At 58.1% G+C, this 14,795-nt stretch overlaps 1 protein-coding gene across 2 annotated transcripts in view; it reads right to left on the bottom strand.

The window, feature by feature from the left end:
* WNT7B (Wnt family member 7B) overlaps positions 1-14,795 on the bottom strand; it is a 55,030-nt gene that overhangs the window by 19,018 nt on the left and 21,217 nt on the right. For both annotated transcript variants that reach the window (XM_005567007.5, XM_045363452.3), the window contains exon 2: positions 8,842-9,068. In XM_005567007.5, the coding sequence (XP_005567064.1) occupies positions 8,842-9,068 (227 nt within the window). The remainder of the gene's footprint in view (positions 1-8,841; positions 9,069-14,795) is intronic.

Raw genomic sequence — 14,795 nt, 5'->3', positions numbered from 1 at the left:
GTGGCCCTCGGAGAAGACTTTGGACTTTGTTCTGAAAAGATGGAAGGCCCTGGAAGGTGTCACTTTGACTTACATTGAAAGGGACCGTCCACCCCACCCACTGGGAGGCCTGTGCAAGGGTTTGGGTAAGAAATGCTGATGACCCGCCAGGCAGAGGAGGTGAAAAGTAGCCAGGGCTCAGAGTCTCAGGGTCCAGCTAATGGGACAGAGTCTTGGGGTAGAGCTAACGGGATTAGCAAGTGGACCGGGTGAGGCGGTTTAGAGAGAAAGGAGTGCAGAAGTGTCAGGCACGGTGGCTCACGCCTGTAATCCCAGCACCTTGGGAGGCCAAGGCAGGCGGATCACCTGAGATCAGGGGTTTGAGAGCAGTCTGGCCAACATGGCAAAACCCTGTCTGTACTAAAAATACAAAAATTAGTCTGGTGTGGTGGCGGGGGCCTGTAATCTCAGCCACTTGGGAAGCTGAGCCAGGAGAATCACTCGAACCTGGGAGGTGAAGGTTGCAGTGAGCTGAGATCGCGCCACTGCACTCCAGCCTGGGCGACACTCCAGCCTTTGTCTCAAAAAAAAAAAAAGGGCGCCGAAGGGGCCCCAGTGCAAGTGAGGGCAGCTGGTGGGTGCTGCTTACTAGGAAGCAGGACAGGATCAGGCGGAAGGAGTTGCCTCGGCCACGGGTGGTTTAAGGTGCCCAGGGATGGCAGGAGGGAGGCGAGGGGCAGGTGGGAACTCAAGCCTGGCACTGAGAAGATGTCCCAGCATTGCCCAGCCCCTACTTCCTGGGGCCAACCCCCCATGGAACTGGGGCTTGGGCTCCGTGACCCTGGCCAAGGCCCTCACTCCTCGAGCCTCAGCTTCCCCATTACCATGGGATGAGGCCTGGTGTTGTGGGTTCTTTAAAATTCCTTTAGCAGGGGAGCTTTTGTGAGATAGACTTTCCTGAAGAATGGGTCAGGGGAGGGCTGCTGGGGCTGAGGTAGACTAGGGATGCAGGGTGGGGTGGGGTCCCTGAGGCCGGGCTGGGGAGGGGTCCCTGGGACATAGCTGGCTGGCGAGCTCTTTGGTCATCTGAGCCCCCGTCTGCCCCCTACCCCACCTGATTCCCAGGCTCTTCACAGCCCTGAGCTGCACGGTGGAGTACTGTCCCTCCTCCCCAGTTTACTGGTGTAGAGATTGAGACTGAGGGAGGTGAGGAGACACCCCTGGGCCACACCCACAGCTCCTGGTGTTACTCGGCCCAGCTGGTGTGGTGCCCGTGTCCAGGCTGGGGGTCTTGGTCTAGACAGGGCTCAAAGTGGCTGTTGGGCACAGAAGCTGGAAGAGAAGCTCAGGCCCCAGGTGGGGCCCCACAATGGCCCCCTGTGGCTGTCCACGCCCCAGCCTGCCCTTTGACCCCAGCCGGGGCTCAGTCACAGGGGGACAAGTCACCGCTTGAGCTAGTCTGGGATCTGCATCCCTGACACACACAGAGCTCAGGCTGGGGACATCGGGGTGGAGGCAGGGACCAAGGCATGGGCAGAGAGGCCTCCAGGCCACAGCTTGGCCCCAATCCCTGCTTGTGCAGTTGAAGGATCAGAAGCCCAGAGCCCTGGCCTGCCTGGCCGTGCTGCAATCCTGGCCTGGACCACCCGGGGCCAAGGCACGCTCTGGCCAGGGAGGGCTGGGCAGGCTGCCTCACACCCTGCTCCTAATTCTGCACCTTAAACGAAGGTGATAGCAGCACACACCTTGTGGGGTCCCACGTGGGAGAGGTGAGGCAGTGGAGGGCTCAGGACGGGTAGGAACATAAAAGTGCCAGATGCGTGTGGGCCGCTTTGATTAATATTACCCATCTCTGAGCAGGCCTGGACCCTAGGCCCGATGGTCCTGGCCTGGGTGCAGCCTGAGTGGGTGCTGCATGTGTGTGCATGTATGTGTGCATGTGTGTGTGTGCGTGTGTGCAATGTGCACGTGTGTGCAATGTGCACGTGTGTGCATGTGTGTGCATGTGTTTATGTGTGTACGTGTGTGTGTGCCAGGTGTACTGCTGTATGTCTCTCCACACGTCTCTGTCCTTCCCTCTCTGTTTCTCCCTCTCCCTCTGGGTCCCTCTGTCCCTCTCTGTCCCTCTCTGTCCCTCTATCTCTCTCCAGCCCCGCCCGGCCCCCGCCCAGGCTCGGGCTGAGTCAGCGTCTCCACACTAAGCTCTTCCCTGCCGTTGTCATAAACAGATCATTGGAAAAAGTCATGCCAGGACCAAACACGCTGGCGCCCATGCGCCTGAGGCCTTTGTTCCGACCCAGCGGAGGCCCTCACACGCCAAGCGGCAGCCCCCCAGGTGGGGACAGCAGGCTCCGAGTGGGAAGGACCTGGCCTTCCGGGAGCTTTTCCCCAGCCCTGAGGTGCCAGGGATGCCCAGGAGGCCCCTCCTGCATCCAGCCCAGGTGGCCTGCCCTCGGGAGCGCTCTGGCAAAGCCAGCAACCGCCTGTGTGAGGTGGCACAGACACCCCTTCCTCCCCGGGGCTGCCCCAGGGCCTCTCAGCACCTGGATCCTGGCGGGTGGTTCCCTGAGAGCCTGCGGGCTTCTCTGGCCCTTGGGGGCCACGTGGCCTTGGGTGAGTCACACGGTCTCCTTGTGAGCCTCAGTCTCCCCATCTGTGACGTGTGGACGACAGGACCTGAGGTGGTCATGTGACAGGGCCCAGCCCAGGCGGGGGCTACAATCATGAAAGAAATGACCCTCCTAAAAAGGTGGCAGGAGTTGGGCTGAGTGATGGCTGAGGGCCAGGCTGCTGTGCCCCTATGAAGCTGAGGGAGGGGCCCTACCCACCCTGGGGTCTGCGTCCTGCTTCAGTGGCCCGGGGCTCTGGAGGCTTTGCCCATGGAACTCATGTGGGAAGCTCTGTGGGGACCTCCATGTCCTTATTCTGAGGAGAGACCCCAAATCCTGGCAGAGTCCCAGCCCCCGCCTCGGCCCCTCCTGAGGCAGGTGGGGCACCAAGGCCCCCAGGGCACCGGGCTGCACCCAGGGTCACACAGCGGGACCCGGGCAGGTAGGGCCTGTGTCCTTGGCAGTGGCCTCTCCACAGCCAGACCCCATCCCCACTCCACTCTTGTCCTGTCTGTCAGGGCCCTGCCCGGGAGGATGGAAAATTCCCAACTTGGATGAGTTCCAGGTGGCCTTGGAGGGGCTGTGTGGAAGGATTGGGACCGGAGGACCAGCCACCACCCAGCTCACAGGGCCTCCATGCCACCCCCAGGAAAGGCCACAGCCCCACCACTGCCACAGCCCCTCGGGCTCTATCCTCCCAGGTGCCTGTGAGCTGCCTTCCTGGGGTGGGGCAGCCCCGGCCTCATCCCACCCCGAGCCAGGAGTGGGCTCGGGCAGCCTCGCCTCCGGGAAAGTCTTTCTGACCCTGACCGTCAAGGCCCCAGTAGCCCCTACAGTCCTGGCTGCCCGGCCCCTGAGCCTCAGAAACGTCCACTGAGCTGCCTTGGGCTGGGCCCCCCGGATGAGGGTGGAGGTGGGAGTGACCGGGGTTGTCAGCCTGAGGCCTGCAGACCACCAAGGTGCAGCCAGCATGAGACTGGGCCCAGCAAGCATTGCCTCCCGGCCTGGCCCCATTGGCCTGTGCTCACCCATTGTGTCCTGGGTGCAAGCCCTGGCCTGGCATACAGCAGGCACTCAATGAATGCAGGCTGAAGAACAACCAGGCCTGATAAAGGGGGCTGCCCTCCTGCCCTCAAGCTGACTCTCCTCCAAAAACGGCTGCTCAGTGACCCTCTGCCCTCAGACTGCCCCACCCCACGCTGGAGGACAATGTCCCGGGAGTGACAGATCCAGGTTCAAATGTCCCGTCTGTCTCTGACAAGATGACTTGGGGCCACTCCCTCCTGTCCCCTATGGGTGCAGCACCACTCAATGGAAGTCTCAGGCAAGCTGTAGGTGTCAGCTGAAATTTTCTAGTAGCCACATTAAGAAAAGTGAAAATAATTTTGGTGAACTTATTTTTTTTTTTTTTTTGAGATGGAGTTTCACTCTTGTTGCCCAGGCTGGAGTGCAGTGGCATGATCTTGGCTCACTGAAATCTCCTCCGAGGTTCAAGTGATTCTCCTGCCTCAGCCTCCCGAGTACCTGGGATTACAGGCATGTGCCACCACACTCAGCTAATTTTGTGTTTTTAGTAGAGATGGGGTTTCACCATGTTGCTCAGGCTGGTCTCAAACTCCTGACCTCAAGTGAACCACCCACCTCAGCCTCCCAAAGTGCTGGAATTACAGGTGTGAGCCACTGTGACTGGCTGGTGAACTTAATTTTGATAGTATATTTTATTTAGCCAATATATCCAAAATCTTACCATCTCAATATGTAATCAGTAGAAGAGTTATTCAAGAGATACTGTATTTGCTTTTGGGGTTTGAGTCTTCAAAATCCATGTGTATCTTACACTTACAGCACATTTCAGTTGGCCCATACCATATTATGAACGCTTCCCTGCCAGAGGTGGCCTGGGGCCATCAGAGTGAACAGGTGAAGAGTCCAGCCCTCGAGACCTCGTCCCTGCTGGGGGTCACTGGGCCTGGCCTGCAAAGCCCTGCAGGGCAGTAGATGCACCTGGCCTGGAAGTCACCCTCTCACCCCACAACCCCGGCCTCTCAGATACCCCGAGATGGGTCTCTTGGCCCCTCAGACTGTCCAGCAGCCGACAGCCCTTGCTGAGCCCCCGCTATGTGCAGCCCAGGAAGACACTCCCCATGCAGAGCTCGCCCCCAAAGCAAACAGGAGCAGGCGACAGCTGTGCTGGTGTCCCCGGCCGCTCATGTGAGCGTGGATTAGGGGCAGTCCCTATGCCTGGTCATGTCTGAAGCCAGCACATGATGGGCAGGACTCCGCATTCCCTGGCAGCTCAAGGGTGGGGCTAGGGGCCCGAGAGCACTCAGCCGCTGCCCCAGGCCCAGGCCTGTGGTCCTGGGGGACTCCGGGCTCCGGGGGTGTGGGGGCGGCGCCGTAGTTGGAAGGAAGCGGCCCGCAGAGGGAAGGCCCTCCCCTGCTCAGAATCTCCTATGCCTTCTGGGCCCTCCAGAGCTTCACTGGTGCTCCAGCCCTGCCCTCACCCTCCAGCCTCTCCTGTTGGCCCTGGAAGCTCCTGTCATTCCTGGAAAAGTGCTTTCGGCTTTCTGGTCCTGGAGCCTCAGCAGATGCTGTTCCATCCACCTGGCGCCCCCTTCCCTGCGCTCACCTCCAGGCTGGCCTGGGTCACCTCCTCCGGGAAGCCCTTGCTGACAACCCTGATTTGATGATAGTGCGGGTCTGAAACTCCCTGCCTTACTGGGGGGCCCCAGGTTTCCAGCAGACTTTCCTGGGATACGAGGTTCTCCTGATGCTCACGCCGCCCCTTTATTCTCCTCCCCCAACCGTGGCAGAAGACTGCTCAGCTGGGGACAGTCACCTCTAAGCTCATTTCTAGTCAACAGAAGAGACAAGAGACAAGCCTCTCTCGACGCATGAGGAATAGGCCTGGGATGGGCTCAGGAGGCCTCCAGGCATGAGGGGGACCACAGCAGTGGAGGGGGGCCTAGTGTGAGCCTTGACCCTCTGAGGGGAGCAGAGCAACTGGAACCCAGGGGCCCAGGGCAAAGCCGGCACAGGGTCATTAGAAGAAACACCTGTCTAATGGGGAGAAGGGAGCGCTCCATCCCCAGAGGCATACAAGCACCCACACCGGGTGATGGAAAAGGGATTGGAACTTTGCACAGCGGGTTGATTTGCCCTTTTAAGGGGTACCCTTTTAGCCCTCAAGATTTAGGCACAGCCTGAGGTCAAGGCCTGAAAGGGGCTGTCCCACCCACACAGGCCAAGCCCCTTCTCAGGGCCAATCATTAATTGGCACTGCTTGAGTGGCTGTTCCCACAAGTGTCCCAGCAGCCTGCCAACCGATGGCCCAGCTCCCAGCCCATGCCAGGGCACCCAGCTGGCCTCGGACATGGCTAGTCTCCCTGGTCGGCCTCTCTTCCTGCTCATGACTCCCCACAGCTGAGCCCTGGAAGGGGAACAGGGCCTGGCGTGCTTGGGGAGGAGAGAGGAGCCAGATATGCCTGAAGCTCTGGTTTTCAGAAGGGATGTGGGGAACCAGGGTGAATATGAGAGGCAGCTACTCAGATTCCAGGCTAAGAAGTTCACTTTATCCTGAGGCCATAGGGAGCTACTGCAGGTTTTGGAGGAAGGGCTTCTGTTTAACTCAACAACTAGGGCTGGTGTGGGCAGGAGGCAGTGACAGCTGCCAGAGGAGGGCCAGAAAAGCAGACCGTGCTGTGGCCATGGGGCAGAGCCCTGAGGTGTGGGGGGAAATGATACCAGCTTTCTGCTGAGACAAATGGCCTGGGGGAAGCTGGGGACAGGAGATTTAAGTAACAGGGTGCTGAGTGTGTGGGGCCAGATGTTCGCATGGGTCGCGGGGAACGGAAGCCGTGGGCAGGAGTGAGCCTGCAGTTGACAGGGCAGAGCAGGGCAAGGGGGCCAAGGGGCACCTGGAAGAGCCGGCACTTCCCAGCTGGGACTGGGCAGAGAAGTCCAGGCTACAAGCCAGGGCCCAGAAGCCAGGGAAGAAGGGGGAACAGTTGATACCAGGAAGGCCACGAGAGGTCCAGACCGAGAGCAGTGGGGGCCCCCGATCAAGGGTGTGAAATGAGGATGGTGGGTGTGGACAGCTCTGCCAAAAAGTTTGCTTCTGAAACACTTGGGAAAGCAAGGGGGGTGTCTTAGGTGAGTTCCCCAGCAGAAGAGACTCGGACGGGATGCAGCACTTCCAGGATCGAGGAACAGGACAGCACACACAGCCGCATGGCCACACAGCCTGATTCCCAGGCGAGCTCAGGGATCCCACAGAGATGCCCAGGGCGGCCCACATGTCCCTCACCCCATGTCTCACGGTCCCAAATAAAGTTCAAGCTCCCAGCCCTCTGTCGAGCAGCAGGACAATTTCCACGTCTGCCCCTCTCCTGGCGCGGTGAGGCAGCGAGGATTAGCAGGAGCGGTGAGGGACACCTGATCCACGCTCAGCTCCACCACAACTCCCCGGGGGCTCGGCCGGGAGGCAGGGGCACCCACAGCTGCCTCCGAGCCCGCCAGCTCAGCGCTGAGGGGCCAGGCAGGCAGATGGGCCCTAGCATGAGTGAGTACTCGTGCCGACACCCTCCCCACCGGGGTGGATGGGCAGCCCTGCCTGCCACAGCTGGCACCTGGAAGGAGGGAACTGCACTTGGGTGGTGGGGCCCCAGGGAGCGGGCGGTGCCACCCTCCTCTCTGTGCCAGGCGCCACCCACAGGCTGCTCACCACAAAGGGGCCCCCAGGGGCTTTTCCCCTGCGCCACCCCCAGCCCCACACCAGCGTTCCAAGCCCTGCAGAACCTAGCTCTGGCCTGTGTCCCGGCAGCTGCGGCTCTGCTCAGCTCCAGCATCAGAAGGACATGTTATGCCCATGGGCTGGGCATCCCTGCAAGCCTGGCACTGTGCCCGAGTTATCCCCCCTCCTCTGCCTCTCGCCACAGCCTGGAGGGCAGGGCACATCACTAGCCCCACTCTCATGCACAGAACAGCAATTTATTGAGCACCTGGGAGAGCCACGGGGACCCACACAAGGGCCTACTGGCTTGGAGCTCACGTCACCCGTGGGGAAGTTGAGGCCCTGAGCAGCCCCGAGTGACGTGCTCAAGGTCACACAGCTGGATTCAAACCCAGGTCAGGCTCCAAAGATCCCTTTTCCTTTTTTTTTTCTGAGACAGAGTCTTGTTCTTTCACCCAGACTAGAGTGCAATGGTGCGATCTCGGCTCACTGCCACCTCCCTCCGCCTCCCGGGTTCAAGCAATTCTCCTGCCTCAGCCTCCCAAGTAGCTGGGATTACAGGCATATGCCACCATGTCTGGCTAATTTTTGTATTTTTAGTAGAGATGGAGTTTCACCACGTTGGCCAGGATGGTCTCAATCTCTTGACCTCAGGTGATCCACCCACTTCGGCCTCCCAAAGTGCTGGGATTACAGGCATGAGCCACCAGGTCCAGTCCAAAAGTCACTTTTTAAAGCCTCTCTCTGGGCCTCAGTCTCCTTATCTGTAAAATGGGTATGATGAAGCCTTATCCCCAAGGCTGTGAGGAAAGGGAGGGGTTGTGGCCTCAGGGGCTGTGCATAGTCGGCAGGGTTCTTGCCAGCCCACCTGGCAGGTTTCAGTGATCTCTTGGTGTCCATCAAACCAGAGGCCCACGCACTCCGCACATCCGCCCACCCGCCCTGCCCTCCGGCCATCGGATTCTCCGTGCTCCATGTGTCATGCTGGAGCATCATCCTGCACAGTTCACTTGGCTCCCTCTACCTGGAAGCCCCTCCACTCTCAGAATCCACGGCATTCACGCAGCACTTCCTGTGCCCCAGCTACCCCCTGCAGTAAGCATTACTATTCGCTATTCTCCAGATAAGAGGAATGGAGGTGCTGCCAGAAGAGGCAATGTGCTTCCCTCTACACAGCTGCTAGGCAGCATCACAGTGCGTCCCAACCACTGCACAACACCGCCAGCACCGCCAGCACCGCCACGCCGCCAGCCTATGGACCCACGGCCACGTCACGACAGTGTCCTCCAGCCCTGAGCAAGGACCCTCATCTGCACACAGCCTGGCTCCCATCGAGGCCTCAGACGCGGCAGCGCCCCCTAGGGCCAGGCCAGGCACGCGGAAGGGCTCACAGGAAGGCAAAGAAATCGACCCCCCGGGAGGCGTGTGCGGAACAGTGGCCTGGGCTGGCCTTCAGTGGGTGGCCTGGCCCACTGCCCCGGCCGCGATGGCTGGGCCCCTTGAGCCCAGAGGCGCCCTTACCTACTCGGAGCTCTTGCCCAAAGACAGTCTTCTCGCCGAGGGCAGAGCAGTTCCAGCGTCCAAAGCGGAACTGGTACTGGCACTCGTTGATGCCCATCTGCGCCCCCTCCCCGATCACAATGATGGCATCGGGCCGGCTCTGGCAGATGGCACGCTGCCGCGGGGCTAGGCCAGGAATCTTGTTGCAGATGATGTTGGCTCCCAGGGCCACCACTGATGACAGTGCTCTGCAGAGGGGAGGAGACAGAGGCTGTGAGACAGCGGCGGCCAGCGCCCCTCCTCACCCCCACCACCTTTCCCCCACTCGGCCTCTCAGTCGCAAGCCCTGCACTAGCTCCGCCCACCAGGGCACAAGCAGATCCCTGCCATCAGAGGGGCCATTTCCCATCAACTCACACGCATGACCCCAGGTGACCACACGTGTCACCCCAACTCACACGCGCAACCCCAGCCACATACACCCAGGCCTCTGAGCCTCAGAATACAAGAATCACGTAACCGCAAGTCCTACAGCTCTCCAGGCCGCTGAATCAGATACACAGCCCCTTCAGATTAGACAGGATCATGCTTGGGATGTGGCAGCCGCCCACTCGGGACTGTCTGCAGCTGTCTCCAAGCGGCAGACCCCAACTCCCCGACCAACGGGGCTTCCCCCTCATTTATAAATTCCCTGATGGCCCCTCCGTGGCACCTGGGCCAGGTGGGCTGCTGAGCAGAACAGCAGCCAAGCCCACCCAGTACTGACTCCAGCTCTGACCTGTGTGTACCTTTGAGAAGGCACTCCCTGTCTGAGCCTCAGTTTCCACACCCATGAAATGGGGGTATAAACCACCCATCCCCAGGCTCAGACGACCACAGGGAGAAAGGCTGCACCGGGAATGGCAGCTGTGGCTGTTTTCTCTCCTGTTGGGGTGACTGGGTGCATGCAGAGGAAGAAATTAGGCCTGCAGCAAATTGAGCACTTACTGTGTACTGGGCTCAGCAGGGGCCTTATTGCAATATTGCAGCTTCGCAGTGGTCCCCCAGGGGTCCTTTGTCACTAATCTCCTAGCAACTCTCAGGACCTGAAGCCCTAGACAGGAATCTGCAGGTCCCACTCACTCTACTTCAAGTGTTATAAGAGGGATTGTCGTTGTTTGTTTGTTTGTTTTGAGACAGAGTTTCAGAATCTTACTCTGTTGCCCAGGCTGGAATGCAGTGGTATGATCTCAGCTCACTGCAACCTCCACATTCCGCATTCAAGCCATCCTTTTGCCTTAGCCTCCCGAGTAGCTGTACTACAGGTGCCCACCACCACACCAGGCTAATTTTTGTATTTTTCGTAGAGACGGGATGTCACCGTGTTGGCCAGGCTGGTCTCGAACTCCTGACCTCAGGTGATCCACCTGCCTCGGGCTCCCAAAGTGCTGGGATTACAGGTGTGAGCCACCGCACCTGGCCTTGTGTGTTTTTTTAATGAGGTGAAATTCCCATAATATAAAATGAACCACTTTGAAGCGTACAGTTCTGTGGCATCTAATACATTCAATGTTGTGCAACCTCCAGCACCATCAGGTTCCCAGATATTTCCACCACCCCAAAAGGAAACCACACCCATCAGTCACTCCCCGTCCTCCCCTCCCCGACCCCGGCAACCACCAGTCTGCTTTCTGTTCCCATGGATCTGCCCATTCTGAACGTTTCCTACGGGTGGAATCATTCATCACGTGACCTTTGGTGTCTGACTTCTTTCACTTAGCGTCATGTTTTCAAGGGTCATTTGCGTGGTCACAGGTCAAGGGGCTGATGACATTCCATTGTGTGGATAGACCACATTTTGTGTATCTGTTCATGGCTGGTGGACATTTGGGCTGTTTCCATCTTTGGACTACTGTGAGTAATACCGCCATGAACGTGCGGGTAAGGTTTGTGTTTGAGCCTCTGTTTTCAGTCTCTGGGGCACGGACCTAGGAGTTGCTGGGTCAGGTGGTCCCTTCGCTTTCTGAGGACTTGCCGGACCGCCTTCCACAGCGGCTGCCCCAGTCATCTGGCTTGAAGCACCCATGGAAGGGGCAGTAAGCTGGAAGGAGTGGGGCGGCTGGATTCAGGCCGACCTTTAGGCAACAGCGGGTTTCAGCACAGTGCTTGGCTTCAAAACAACAGATCGGGCCTGTTTAATGAGGGGGAAAGATGTGGGAGTTGGGGGGACCGCCAGGGGCCCCCGAAGCTGATGCCCATGGCCCTGGGCTCCTAGTGTGCTGGGGACCCTTCTACCTACTGCCCGCCCGCCCTTTTCTTGAGGGAAACAAGTCAGTGATTTTCCAGGGCAGCCGAGCACCCACAGCCAGCTGGAAAGTCCCCGTGTGGCCTGAGCCCACAGCACGTGCTGCAGCCGGGCCGCCAGGGCGACACTCAATCCCCGAGGCCCGCCCGGCCCGCCCACTAATCTGGCCAAGACCTTCCTGGGTCTCCCACGGGCACAATGGGCAGAAAAGCCCCAGGCTGGCATGGAGGAAGAGCATCTGGATGGGTGGGGCTGGGAGCGGGCTGGAATCCGGGGAATTCAGCCCAAAGTAATTGTAGATCCTCGGAAAACCGAGCTGGGAAAATGAGATGGATGGGAACCCTGCCGGGCACCCTGCTTGCCGGGGGACAGAGCCCGCCTCAGTCCTGGCCTGAGGGACACTCTCCAGTCCCAAATTCTCCCCGCAGCCTCAGGGCTGAGAAACCCCCATTATCTGCAGTAGATGCCCTTGCTGGGGGGACCCTGATAGGACTTAGTGTGGACCCTGGGGCAGCAATGGATCATTGCGATGGCCAAAGCCCTGGCCTCCCACCTCCAGGCAGCTGTCCACCACCAGCCCTGCCAGCACCCAGATCTGACCATGTCAATCCTCTGCTCAAAGCCCGTCCCTAGGTCCCCGTTGCCCAGGGGACTATCCAAGCCTCTGTGCCTAGAACTAGAGGCCTCTTGGGGTCTGGCCTCGGGTGACCCCGCCTCCCAGCTGTGTCTGCTGGTCCCTCCCCTGGGTGCTGCTCCTTCTCTGTTTTTCCTGTCTGACATATTCCATTTCCCTTTCAGGGCCCAAGTGAAAGCCCCACTGTGCTCAAGCTCCTTATTCCCTGGCACTGAGGGGGAGCACAGTGGCCGCTGGTTTTGTAGGTGTACAGCCCATTCTCCAGTCTCACAGTCACTGTGTCCATGCCCGGCTTCCCCACCAGACGGTGGGCCCCTCCAGGACAGTGTCAAGTCTGCTCAGTCAGGTCTCGGGGCTGCCAGGTGTAGCCATCTCGAGTGTTTGTGATATAGATAAATGAATACATGAACAAGTCAATACTTAAGAACCACATCTGAAAGAACTCCTACAACTCAACAACAAAAAGACAAATAACCCAGTGTGACAGTGAGCAAAGCACTTGTAGACATTTCTCCAAAGAAGATATACACATGGCCAACAAGCTGGAGAAGATGCTCAGCCTCGGTAATCACTGGGGAAGTGCAAACCAAAACCAAAATGAGATGCCACCTCACACCCACTAGGATGACCATGATAAGAAAGAAAGAAAGAAAGAAAGAAAGAAAGAAAGAAAGAAAGAAAGAAAGAAAGAAAGAAAGAAAGAAAGAAAGAAAGAAAGAAAGAAAGAAAGAGAAAGAAAGAAACAAGTGTTGCCAAGGATGTGGAGAAATTGAAACCCTCATACATTGGCGATAGGAGCATGCAATGGTATCGCCACTGTAGAGAATGGTTTGGCAGTTCCTCAGTAAGTTCAACCTGGAGTTACCCAGTGATTCCACCCCTTGGTATATATTCAAATGAACTGAAGACAGGTGTTTAGACTAAAGCTTGTACACAAATTATCACAGTAGCACTACTCACAATAGCCAAACAGTGGAAACAAATTCAAATGCCTGTCAACAGCTGAGTGGATAAATCAAATGGGATCTATCTATACAGTGGAACATTATGTGGCCATAAAAACAAGCGAAGCACTGGGTTATGCCACAGTGTGGAGGAACCTCAACAATACAATGCTACATAAAGGAAGCTAGACTCCAAAACCACATATTGTGTGGTTCCAGGGATATGAAATGTCCAGAATAGGCAAATCCATTGAGACAGAAAGTAGAAAGGTGATTGCCAGGGCTGGGTAGAGAAACGGGGAATGGGGAGTGGCTGCCTAAGGGGTATGGAATTTCCATCTGGGGTGATGGAAAGTTCTGGAACTGGGGGTAGTGATTGCACCACATTGTGAATGGACTAAATGCCACTGAATTGTTCATTTAAAAATGGTTAAAGTGGTAAATTTTATTTTACGTATTTTAACCACGATTTTAAAAACTCTATCTTTACACAGGACTTCTGCACCCCAGTGAAGATTAGGTCCCAATTGAAGGGGAAGTGAGAGGCCCACCCAGCCGACGCCCTGCTTGCTGCCTTGCACACTTACCCGGGGTGTGTGGGGCTCATGGAGCAGGGGGACTAGAGCCCCCAGTAGCCCCCTGTGTGCCCATGCACAGGTGAAAGGGGAAGTAAAGGCATCGGGGAATAGAATACAGGCTCCTGCACTGTATTTTGTGCCAGGAGTATAAATAATTAGATGTGGTTGATAATTCAGAAATAATTTCAAAATTGTCCCCCTTACTAAGTGGGGGTGTCTGTGTTTCCACTAACAATACCAGGTGCTCCCATTCTGAGGGTCGACTCTGGGCCGTTGGGACCTCCGACCTCACCGGTGTATCACTTAATCCTCACCTTGCTAGGTGAGTGGTGCCATCCTCATTTTGCAGGTGTGCAGACTGGAGCTCAGAGAGGCTAGGGGACCTGCCTGGGGCTGCACAGCCAGGCTTGGAGCCCAGTCTCTGAGTCCAGAACTCGGGTAGAAGAAGGAGTGCCATGTAGTAAGTATGGGACATACGCTGGAATGTGGCCTGGAGCAGGCACTGGGTCGGCTTTTCACTCTCAAAACAGCTTGAGTTCTTCCTTTGCTTAAAATCCTTCAGGCCGTACAGCAATTCACTCCAGGTGCACAGGCGGCTCCCATGCAGCTGCCATCCCTGCCCTCCCACTGCTGCCCCAGGCACTGTCCAGTCTGACCCCTGCCCTCCCGGAGCTGGCCTGGCCCTGCCACACCCCAGACCTGGCCCATGCCATTCCTTCCACCTGGAGGGGAGGGGTTGGGGAGAGGGGTGACTGGGACTGGCCCTCCTTAGAGAATGGTTGGCGTGGGAAGTGGGGGAAAAATATCTACCAACTAAATAGCCAGCGATTTAGAGGAGGCCAGAGAGCCATGCGGGTAGCGTGCTCTCCCCAGGGCCACTGGGGAGCGTGGGGGCACTGGGAAGCACAGGATCACTGAGGAGCATGGGGGCACTGGGGAGCCTGGGGCCACTGGGGAGCGTGGGGTCACTGGGGAGCGTGGGGGCACTGGGGAGCGTGGGGGCACTGGGAAGCACAGGATCACTGAGGAGCATGGGGGCACTGGGGAGCCTGGGGCCACTGGGGAGCATGGGGTCACTGGGGAGCGTGGGGGCACTGGGGAGCGTGGGGGCACTGGGGAGCATGGGGCCACTGGGAAGCACAGGATCACTGCGGGGTATGGGGCCACTGGGAAGCGTGGGCTGGCCATGGGCACCCTCAGCAAACCCTGTGGAGCAGACCCAGCTTCGCTCCAAGTGTGAAAACTCTCAGGGGTGGCTCCCTCGTCCTCGGCTGCTCTCCTGGGTGCCCAGGGAAGGTTGGCCAGGGAAGCTCTGAGCGGCTGTGAGTGCAGAGATGCTGGGAGCGGGGGCGTTCATGTTTCAGTCGCTGACATTTTCCATGGAAAAATTCTGCCCCCGGCTCATCCCCCTGCACTGAATGGGGCCTCGGGACACAGGCGAGATGCCAGGTGGGATGGGCAGGTTGCAAGTTGGGAAAGTTTCCTTACCCCAGCCTGGGCCAGCCCGCTGCAGGGAAGGCGCTTATGGGAGAAGA

Source organism: Macaca fascicularis, chromosome 10 (assembly GCF_037993035.2).
Source record: "Macaca fascicularis isolate 582-1 chromosome 10, T2T-MFA8v1.1".
NCBI classification, from domain to species: Eukaryota; Metazoa; Chordata; class Mammalia; order Primates; family Cercopithecidae; genus Macaca; species Macaca fascicularis.
This window is presented reverse-complemented; position numbering and strand designations above follow the sequence as displayed.